Source organism: Diuraphis noxia, unplaced genomic scaffold (genome assembly GCF_037042655.1).
Source record: "Diuraphis noxia isolate RWA-SAM2 unplaced genomic scaffold, SU_Dnox_SAM2 contig0003, whole genome shotgun sequence".
Classification (NCBI taxonomy): Eukaryota; Metazoa; Arthropoda; class Insecta; order Hemiptera; family Aphididae; genus Diuraphis; species Diuraphis noxia.
Window position 1 is genome coordinate 264,502 of NW_028301713.1, and position 12,492 is coordinate 276,993.

The 12,492-nt window shown below is 27.2% G+C and overlaps 2 protein-coding genes across 2 annotated transcripts; both read left to right on the top strand.

Annotated features, from left to right (window-relative positions):
* Positions 1–6,866: 6,866 nt before the first annotated feature.
* On the top strand, positions 6,867–8,351 carry LOC107171796 (uncharacterized). Its single transcript, XM_015522051.1, has one exon. The coding sequence runs from the start codon at positions 6,867–6,869 to the stop codon at positions 8,349–8,351; it is 1,485 nt and encodes a 494-aa protein (XP_015377537.1).
* Positions 8,352–8,356: 5 nt separating this feature from the next.
* On the top strand, positions 8,357–8,851 carry LOC107171797 (uncharacterized). The gene has a single exon (XM_015522052.1). The coding sequence runs from the start codon at positions 8,357–8,359 to the stop codon at positions 8,849–8,851; it is 495 nt and encodes a 164-aa protein (XP_015377538.1).
* The last annotated feature ends 3,641 nt before the right edge of the window (positions 8,852–12,492 follow it).

Genomic DNA, 12,492 nt, shown 5'->3' on the forward strand with positions numbered 1-12,492 from the left:
ATATCAACATTTAGAAAAAACATTAAAAATTATCCAGGTTGTTATACGACTTTTTGGAGTAAAGTTAAAAATATAAATATCGAACCGTTAAGTAATTTTGATATAATAAAATTTGGAAATAATATAAAAAATTTTAGAGGTTGTTTCATGATAAATGAATTACCTGAAAAACCTTGGTTAAATGAATGTGGGATATTTAATTTAAATAATTCTACTCAAAATGGTTCTCATTGGGTTGCATGGAAAAAAATAATAAATTATAAAATATATTTTGATTCATTTTCGAGTACTCCTCCTCCTGAAATTTTAAATTATTTAGGTGATGATAATCTGTGGTATAACAATGACAAGTTTCAAAACTATGATGATCCTCCTATATGTGCACATTTATGTTTAGAATTTATTGACAATTATAAAAAATTTATTTAAATATAATATATTAAGATATTTTTAATAGAAATATTTCTATTAAAAAAATGATGATTATTAAAATGTTACACATACTTAAAATAATTGTATTTCACGTTCATTGATTTGATTTTCTAACAGTTTAAAAAATGCACAATCGTTATATTTTCCATTTCTATTATTTATATCACATTTCAATATTTTCTAATATTGAAATATTGCATTTCAATTTTCAATTATTAATATCATAATTTTTGCGAAAAATATTTTAATAATTATTGCATTTCAATTGTCTGATCTTTTTACACATTGTTTTCTTTGTGATCTTTTATTGATAAAATAAAAGTGCGCCAGGAATGGTAAATCTATACTACTTATGTCTACTATCAGGCCATGCATAGAATTAAACATAAACAACAAATTGTTTAAGGATAATATTCAATTATAATAAATTATAAATAACAGTTTTTTTTTAGAACTCGGAAATTTGAATTCAGATAATTCAAAAATAAAATCGCATTTCTTATTTAAATTATGTTGAATATTATGTAAAAAAAGATTAAACTTTAAATATATTTAAGATTCATATTATAAATCGAGTAAAATTAAATAGTTATTAAAAATTAAATCAACTTACGTTGATCTATTATAGACAAGGTATACCCGATAATAATTAATAAGTGTATAATATAATATATTTAATAACTATATGTATAATATTCATCATATATTATGATTAAAGTGGAAAATCAAGTGATTGATTTGAAATTTATGCAGCAATGACTTTTTAAGTTTTTCGGTAGAATATAAATTTCAAAACAAAATAATAAACGAAAAATTCATTAGAATATAATCTGAAATAGTGTTCTTAGTTCTAATATATTCATACTTATATATCTACTATCAGGCATATAATTAAACATTACGAACACGTAGATTAAGGTTAATATTTAATTATAATAAATCATAACTTTTAGCCTTTTTTTTTTAGAAACTTGGAAAATTGAATGCTGATAATTAAAAATTATATTAACAAAAGATTAATGTTTAAAATGTTTAAATATATTTAATTAAGATAGATATTATAAATCGTGTAAAATTAAATAATTATGTAAAATTAAATCAACTTACCTAGCTCTATTGAAGACAGAAATAACCGATAATAATATTAATAAGTATATAATATATTTTATAATTATAAAATATTCATCAAATGTTATGATTAAAGTGGAAAATCAAGTGATTTATTTGAAATATTTGCAATCAATTTTCAAGTTTTTGGATAGAATATAAATTTCGAAACATAGAAAATAGGGTAGAAAAATAATTTGAACTTTATTTGAAATAAAGTTCTTTGTCATAACATATTCATACTTATATGTCTACTATCAGGCAATGCATAGAATTAAACATAAAAAACAAATAGTTTAAGGATAATATTCAATTATAATAAATTATAAATAACAGTTTTTTTTTAGAACTCGGAAAATTGAATTCAGATAATTCAAAAATAAAATCACATTTCTTATTTAAATTATGTTGAATATTATGTAAACAAAAGATTAAACTTTAAATATACTTAAGATTCATATTATAAATCGAGTAAAATTAAATAATTATTAAAGATTAAATTAACTTACGTTTCTCTATTATAGACAAAGTATACCCGATAATAATTAATAAGTGTATAATATAATATATTTAATAACTATATGTATAATATTCATCATATATTATGAATAAAGTGGAAAATCAAGTGATTTATTTGAAAATTATGCAGCAATGACTTTTTAAGTTTTTCAGTAAAATATAAATTTCAAAACAAAAAAATTAGTAGAATATAATCTAAAATAGTGTTCTTAGTTCTAATATATTCATACTTATATATCTACTATCAGGCCATGCATATAATTAAACATTACAAACACGTAGTTTAAGGTTAATATTTAATTATAATAGATCATAACTTAAAGCCTTTTTTTATTAGAAGCTTGAAAAATTGAATGCTGATAATTAAAAATTATATAAATAAAAGATTAATGTTTAAAATCTTTAAATATATTTAATATAGATATTATAAATCGTGTAAAATTAAATAATTATGGAAAATTAAATCAACTTACCTAGCTCTATTGAAGACAGAGAATACCCGATAATAATTAATAAGTATATAATATATTTTACATTTATAAAATATTCATCAAATGTTATAATTAAGGTGGAATATCAAATGATTTATTTGAAATGTATGGAATGAATTTTCAAGTTTTTCGGTAGAATGTTAATATCGAAACATGATAATTAGGATAGGAAAATCATTTGAGTTTATTTTGAAATAGAGTTCTTAGTATTATGATATTTATACTTATATGTCTACTATAAGGTCATGCATAGAATTAAACATTATAAATACATAGTTTAAAGTTAATATTTAATTATAATAGATTAAAACTACAATTTTTTTTTTTTTTAAACAGGAAAATTGAATAAAATTATTAAAAAATAAAATCAAACTTCTCATATATATAATTATGTTGAGTATTATATAAATATAAGATAGCAGCTTTTTTTTTAGAAACTCAGTAAATGGGATGCAGATATTTAAAAAATCAAATCAAAAATCTTATTAAAATCATGTTGAATATAATATAAACATAAGATTAAACTTTAAACATATTTAAGATGCATATTATAAATCATATAAAATTAAATAATTATTTAAATTTAAATCAACTTGCCTTGCTCTATTGAAGACAGAGAATACTCGATAATAATTAATAAGTGTATAATTTATTTTATAATTATAAAATATTCATTAAATGTTACGGTTGAAGTGGAAAATCAAATGATTTATTTGAAATGTTTGCAATGAATTTTCAAGTTTTCCGGTAGAATATATATTTCGAAACATAATAATTAAGGTACAAAAAGAATTTGAACTGAATTTGTTATTATAGAGTTCTTAGTTATAACTTATTCATAATTGCGTATGTCTACCTACTATTAGGCCATGCATAGAATTAAACATTATGAATACGAAGTTTAAGGTTAATATTTAATTGTAATAATAGATTATAACTAACATCTTTTTTTTTTTTAAATAGGAAAATTGAATAAAATTATTAAAAAATAAAATCAAACTTCTGTTCTAAATTATGTTGAATATTATATAAATATATGATTAAACTTTAAATATATTCATGTTTCATATTGGTGGGGCGTAGCCCATTATATAGTATTACAATGGTTCAGGGTTACTCCACTGAATAAATATGCAAACTTTGAATTGGTAATGGACTGTATAATAAATCGTGTAATATTTAATGATTATTTAAAATTTAATCAACTTACGTTTCTCTATTATAGACAAAGAACAACCAATAATAATTAATAAGTGTATTATATATTTTATAATTATAAAATATGCATACAATTTTACGATTAAAGTGGAAAATCAAGTGATTTATTTGAAATGTTTGCAATGAATTTTCAAGTTTTCCGGTAGAATATATATTTCGAAACATAATAATTAAGGTAGAAAAATAATTTGAACATTATTTGAAATACAGTTCTTAGTCATAACATATTCATACTTATATGTCTATTATCATGCAACGCATAGAATTAAACAATATAAACACATAGTTTTAGGTTAATATTTAATTATAATAGAGTATTATAACTAAAATTTTTTTTTTTTAAATCAAAAAATTGAATGCAGATAATTAAAAAATTAAATTACACTGCTTATCAAAATTATATTGAATATTACATAAACATGAGAATTAACTTAAAACATAATTTCGATGCAAATTATAAATCGTGTAACATTAAGAATTATTTAGAATTATATTATCTTACTTTTCACTTATATAGACAGATAATAATCAATAATAATTAGTAAGTGTATAATATATTTTATAATTTTAAAATATTCATCAAATGTTATGATTAAATTGGAAAATCAAGTGATTTATTTGAAATATTTGCAGCAATGACTTTTTAAGTTATTCAGTAGAATATAAATTTCAAAACAAAATAATAAAGGAAAAAATAATTAGAACATAATCTGAAATAGTGTTTTTAGTTCTATTATATTCATACTTAAATATCTTCTATCAGGCCATGCGTAGAATTAAACATAAAAAACACATAGTTTAAGGATGATATTCAAATATAATAAATTATAAATAACATTTTTTTTTTTACCTCGGAAAATTGAATGCAGATAATTCAAAAATAAAATCACGTTTCTTATCTAAATTATGTTGAATATTATGTAAACAAAAGATTATACTTTAAATATATTTAAGATTCGTATTATAAATCGTGTAAAATTAAATAATTATTTAAAATTATTTCAACTTACGTTTCTCTATTATAGACAAAGAATACACGATAATAATTAATAAGTGTATAATATAATCTATTTAATAACTATATTATATTCATGATATATTATGATTAAATTGGAAATTCAAGTGATTTATTTGAAATTTTTGCAGCAATGACTTTTTAAGTTATTCAGTAGAATATAAATTTCAAAACAAAATAATAAAGGAAAAAATAATTAGAACATAATCAGAAATAGTGTTTTTAGTTCTAATATATTCATACTTAAATATCTTCTATCAGGCCATGCATAGAATTAAACATTACAAACACGTAGTTTAAGGTTAATTTTTAATTATAATAGATCATAACTTTTAGCCTTTTTGTTTTAGAAGCTTGGAAAATTGAATGCTAATATTTAAAAATTATATAAACAAAAGATTAAAGTTTAAAATGTTTAAATATATTTAAGATAGATATTATAAATCGTGTAAAATTAAATCAACTTACGTTTCTCTATTATAGACAAAGAATACCCAATAATAATTAATAAGTGTATAATATATTTTATAATTATAAACAATTGATTAAAGTTTAAAATGTTTAAATATATTTAAGATATATATTATAAATCGTGTAAAATTAAATAATTATGTAAAATTAAATCAACCTACCTTGCCCTATTGAAGACAGATAATACCCGATAATAATTAATAAGTATATAATATATTTTATATTCATCAAATGTTATAGTTAAGTTGGAAAATCAAATGATTTATTTGATATGTTTGGAATGAATTTGTAAATTTTTCTGTAGAATATAAATATCGAAACATTATAATTAGGGTAGGAAAATCATTTGAACTTAATTTGATATAGAGTTCTTAGTTAAATGATATTTGTTTGCGCCCGGAACGACTATATTATTATTGGGTACGTTAGTGGCAATACCGCCGACCGCTCCGCGCGCTTCTTACACCTGATCGACACACACACATACAACACATACCTTTTATTATTATGTTATTTTATTTTCGTGAATTGTATTTAATTATGTAATAATATGCAGATTAGGACGCTATCGTATGCCACCGCGTCGTCTACGCGAATTTAGTTTAGCAAGGCCACCCAACCAAATCAGTCTCTCTCGCACAACCGATGCATTTCGGTTTCGTATAATTTATATTATAATAATATTTTTAAAGATTGTATGGGCACTTATTGCCACAATTATTAATATTTGTTGTGGGCGCGAATCGCCACTTTCATATTATTTTGGGCACGGGCGCAAATTGCCAAATTTATATTATTTTGTGCGGCGCTAATCGCCAACCTTTTTGTATTGTTGTATTAATTTATTTGTTGTAAGGCGCATATCGCCAATGCATATTATTTTATTATTATTATTATCAATATAGTGTGTGTTATTATCATTAGTTCCAACTAGAATAGGTAGCAGCTGGCCAGCCGAGCACCGTCATATCTGTGAGTATTTTATTATTATTGGTATTATATTTTTTGTTATATACCTAAATTATTATCGTGCCATAAAGGCCATATAATTATTATATTTGTTAATTGTACCAGATCATATAGCAGCACTTATTATACTTTGTTGGGCCAGGAGGGCCTTTTATTAGTTATTATCGTATTATAAATTTATACTATTGAGCCAGTAGGTCATATTTGTATTTCATGAATTACTGCTCAGATACCTAGTCTATATCGTTTAAATACAGTCACTTACGGCACCACTCCGGCCTCCTTTATGACAACGAAATGTTTGGATGAATTAGCTAGGCAAAATGAGGTATTTTTTCCATTCGCAGCCAAAACAATAAGACGAGATTTTTAAATGGACGATATCATGACTGGAAGCGATTCGGAGGAAGAATGCTTAAAGTTGCAACAAGATGTTTCAAGGATACTTAACTCAGCTAAGTTTCCATTACTGAAATGGTGTTCAAATTCGGTCACAATATTAAAGGGGATTGAAGGATTCAATGACGATCCATTATTTGTGTTAAAATTAGGAGACCACGATACAGTTAAATCGTTAGGTCTGTGCTGGAAGCCTATGGCAAATGTGTTCAAATTCAATTTTGGTAAACAATAAATTAGAAGCTATGATAACGAAACGGACTCTCTTATCATCACTGAACAGCATCTTCGACCCTCTTGGATTTTTGGCTCCGGTTCTAGTGAAAGTCAAGGTGTTTCTTCAACTACTGTGGCAAATGAAAATTAATTGGGACTCTCCTCTACCTGCCGATATAAGGACAAGATGGCATCGGTTCTGGGCAGATCTTGCAGCACTGCAAACATTAGAGATCCCAAGGAAGTCAAAGGAAGCATCAAACCAAGAATTTGAGATTCACGGGTTTTCTGACGCATCTCAGGATGCGTATGGCGCTTGCATTTATGTTAGAAGCAAGGATCACAATGGTAGATGGCATATAAAATTGATATGCGCTAAAACACGTGTAGAACCTCTCACTGGGGCATTAATTCCACGCTTAGAGCTTAGTGGTACATTGGTTTTGGCCCAATTAGCCTTAAAGATTGCTAAATCCTGGGAAATTGATGTCTCTCAATTTTGGCTATGGACAGATTCAACAATAGTTCTTGGATGGATCAACAGTCACCCTAACCGTCTCAAGACGTACGTGTCGAATAGGATATGCCAAATTTTGGAGATAACAAATAGTCAACAGTGGCACTATATCAGCACTAACGAGAATCCAGCTGATGTTCTATCCAGAGGAATAAGACCTCAAGACTTGAAGGAAACATTATTATGGTGGCAAGGGCCACTGTGGCTGAGAGAAGATGACAAGGGTTGGAGAGAAGACTCAAATATGTGGCCAAATCCAGTAGATCTCCCAGAACAAAGGCTGATAAAGTTAGCTTTAATATCGATAGAACCAACAAAGGATCTAGTTAACCGTTACTCTGAATGGTATAAGCTTCGTCGAGCAGTAGCTTGGATGCATACGTTTGTTGATTATCTTAGAAAAAAACGTGAAAAACCAGACAAATGTTACCTTACTGCGCAAGAGTTAGAAGAAGCTGATCATACACTACTAAAAAGAGCACAGATAGACTCTTTTAATAGTGAAGTGGTAGCAATGACATCCGGAAAGGAGATATCTTGCCGGAGCAAGCTAAAATCATTACAACCAAAATTAAAGAATGGGTTAATGGTAGTTGGTGGACGCTTAAAAAACGCTGACATCTCACAGTCACAAAAGGAGCCAATTATTCTCGCAGGTGATCATAAAATCACGAAGATGATTTTCGTCTATATACATTCCGAATTATTGCACTGCGGGTCTCAATCGTTACTTGCAGAGGTAAGGCGACGTTATTGGCCTATTAAAAGAAGGGTAATAGCTCGCTCAATCTTTCGTCGGTGTATTAAATGTATCAAGGCTAAACCTACATTCGATACTCCAAGTATGGGTCACCTGCCAAGACGACGTGTTCAGTCTACACGTCCTTTCACAAACACAGGTGTAGATTTCGTAGGACCAGTCTCCATTCGCAGTGGAATAAGAGGAAGACCTAGTAAAAAGGCTTGGATTGCGATTTTGCGAAGGCTATTCACATAGAAGATATGACCAGTGCTTCATTTTTGGCTGCTCTACGCAGATTTATATCAAGACGCGGTAAACCATTGACCATGTGGAGTGACAATGGAACGAACTTCGTTGGAGCAGAAAGAGAGTTGACTGAATACATACAAAACGTGGCAAATCACCTAGCAAATGAAGGTGTAACGTGGCACTTCAACCCACCATCGGCACCGCATTTTGGCGGGCTCTGGGAGAGTGGCGTCAAAAGTGCAAAATATCATTTACTGCGTGTACTAAAGGAAGGTAGTCTGACGTACAGTGAACTGGAAACTTTTTTATGCCAGATAGAGGCCTGTCTCAATTCTACACCACTCACTCCCATGAGCAGTGATCCGTTTGACATGGACCCTCTTACTCCAGTGCATTTTATAATTGGAGGCCCTATGTTTTTCCACCCAGAACCAGACGTATCGAATGAAAGCCCGAACAGACTGTCAAAATGGAAATCCGTACAAGGTTTGATGCAAACATTTTAGAACAGGTGGCACATCGAATATTTGCCACAGTTACAAGTGCGTGATAAGTGGACTGCAGGTTGCAAGCCACTGGTGGTAAATGATTTGGCAATTGTGAAAGATGAACGTGTGTGAAGTTGCCCCCCCCCCAACTTTGTCCAATTTTCTTCAAACCCCAGCCATCATTTTGAAAATAATTTGAAAACATTTGAAAATCAGTTTTCAGAATTTGAAAACCATTACTTTCATCGCAGGAAGCTGTTTTCAGTAAGGGTGGCCGACTTCACGCAGCCCCCCTCCCCATATTGTCCGATCAACTCCAAACCTTTGCTCAAATTTTGCAAATGATTTGAAAACATTTGAAAACCAGTTTTCAGAATATGAAAACCTTTATTCTATTTATAAACATTTTTTTACTTCGGGGGGCAAACTTCACGCAGCCCCCCCCCCCCCCCCCCATATTGTCCGATCTACTCCAAACCTTTGCTCAAATTTTGCAAATGATTTGAAAACATTTGAAAACCAGTTTTCAGAATTTGAAAACCTTTATTCTATTTATAAACATTTTTTTTACCTCGGTGGACCAACTTCACGCAGCCCCCCCCCCCCCCCCATATTGTCCGATCAACTCCAAACCTTTGCTAAAATTTTGAAAATGATTTGAAAACATTTGAAAACCTTATTCCATTGACAAACATTTTTTTTACTTCAAGACGAAGGGTCACGGAGCATCCCACATTTTTGATGTAGCCCCCCTCATCATATGATAAGTATGGTAGACTTCAAAAGAATATTAAAGTCTCACTTCGGGAGGCTCAAATTCACCATTAGTATATAAGCTTACCAGTTTAACCGTAAAAAGTTTTCTAAGTAATATTTTTTAACAAAATCAGTTAATTTTTTAACAAGTTAAAAAACCTAAAAATGATACTGTGGAAAGTAAATAAAAAAACAACGAATACCTTTTTATAATCATTTTTTTTTTAAATATAATTAAAATAATTAAAAATACTGCAGAACGCGAATAAAAAAAAAATCTTTCTCAAGTTATCATTTTTTAAACAATATTAAAATAGTTAAAAAATATTTAAAAAATCTGTAGAACGTGAATAAAAAACAAAAAAATTCTTTTTTTAAGTTATAATTTTTTAAACAATATTAAAATAATTAAAAAGTATTAAAAAATTACTGTAGCGCGTTACAAAACACTTTATCAATAAAATTATAATATTCAAAAAACTGGAAAATTTACTGTTAATTGTCAATTAAAAATAAAATGTATTGATAAAATATTATTGCTTTATGTATAAAATTATATGAGGCTTGATTTTAGTCGTTTCGGGAGCTCTCTTAATTCTTTTCTCCATGTCGTTATGAATTTCCCATCCATTTAAATGGAGTACATACGATACGCAATGGTCGTATGCATATCCTACAGCACCACATAATAAGAAACTAAAACAGGTAAAAATAACCAAAAATTATATTAAATATTTAACCTTTTTTGTATGATATAATTTTCAAATTTAATCCAAACCTTTCATTAATTAAATTGAGGCGCACTGGGATGTCCATCAACATGTATTCCTTTGTTTCAGTAAATAAATCTGTTTCTATGAATATATGGTCTTGTAATGTTCTGAATACTTCTAATATGCCATGACATTTGGTGTCCATACATTCTGATGATCGATCAATAACATACAACTTTATGCTATCTTCTAAACGTGTCAAGTCATGTTGTTTCCGATCTAATAATATTGTCGGGCTGGATAGTTTTTTTGAATTTTTACATTTTTTGTTTGAGCATTGGCGATATTCTTCATCTGATGGCGATTCCTTAAAAAAACTAGTGGCAATAAAGTTAACATTGCATCTAGCATCAATCAGTGAAATGTCTGTTATTCCAGTATCTTCTTGAAAAATCTTTCGTAGAAGTGATAAATGGCTTATATAAGTATTTTTCGAAACAGGTTCCGTTGCAAGTTTAGTACAGAACTTTAATAAATCATTGGTACTGTTATTCAAATAATTCTTATACTTTTCATTATCATTGTACGCGATTGCTATTAACACAGTTATCGAATCAAATGGACACGTATTTTGAAGCAGATAAGGTTTTTTTGACATAATTAGTGGTGTTTGTATGTTGCCATTTTGTAATAAGTTATTCTTGGAAGAACGTGTTGTACGATTTAACAGAATGCGGTCAATTTCTGGAACCGAATCCATGTATTTTGTTAATCTAGGTTTTTTATTTAGTTTTTTACTATTATTTGAAATTATTAGATCATCATTCCCTTTACCTTTCCAATTTTCGTAATTGTCGTAAGAATTGTCAGTTTCAAAATTGTCATCTGATTCATCATTATTGCTTAATAAATCGACGGTATCAGATGAAGTACCTATAAGCTGTTCGGTCATTTAACTCAGTATATTCTCGACGTCACGAGATTCGATGACATTTTGTTGCGAAAATATACTTCTTTGTTGTGCACTATGAAATAGTTTGGCATTACTTTTTATGTTTTGAAGATGAATAATTACAAATTTATCTACTGCCATTGGCTTTACATCGAACCGTAAAATTTGGTTTTTTAATTCATTAAAACTACATTCGACGACTGCTGACGAGGCAACTTTATGGGGTGATTTAAAAAATGTTTGCATCACACTTGTTCATAAAGGAAAATCTTTACATATGCGGAAAACATCGTTTACAAGATCTGGTACATAATAAGCTTACTTTCGATTACCTAGAAGAACATTTGATAAAATGTTTAAGATAATAACATTAAAGCGTATTTTATTTATTAACCAAAAATAGATTTTTTTAAATATTAAATTAATAAAAAAACAGTTTAAAAGTTAGAACCATTTATCAAGGCTGGACAAGTTAATGATTTTTTTTAACTCAGTTAAGTTAAGTTAAAATTTTTTTGTTCAATTAAATTAAAAGTTAAGTTAATTAATTTTTTAATATATCAATTAAGTTTAAAGTTAAGTTCACAAATTTTTGTTAACTTAACTTCAATTAATAAGTTAAGTTAATAATAATAAAACGAACCGTTATAGACTAAAATATATTCTAGATAAAACAAAAATTCAAAATTAACTTAACTGGTAATATTAAAAAAATTGAAGTTGATTTTAAGTTAATAAGATATAAATGAGTTAAGTTAAAGTTAAGTTAATTAAAACAGCGAACTATTAAGCTAGTGCCAAAAGAGAACATATTATATTTTCCGTGGTATTGCAGGATGGTACTTTTATCGAAAAACAGGTTTTCTGGGAAATAATATTTAAAAAATGTGTGTTGTTTTTTATTCACGTACCACAGTATCTTTTTAATACTTAATAAGGTTTAAAAAATGACAATATAAAAAAAGTTTTTTTGTTTTTTATTCACGTTCCACAGCATTTTTTAAACTATTTTAATTTTGTTAAAAAATTATTATTTAAAAAGGTATTTTCAAAACGACTAAAATCAAGCCTCATATAATTTTATACACGAAACAATAATATTTTATCAATACATTTTATTTTTAATTGACATTTAACAGTTAATTTTCCTGTTTTTCGAATATTATAATTTTATTAATAGTGTTTTGTTTTTATTCACGTTCCACAGATTTTTTAAATATTTTTTAACTATTTTAATA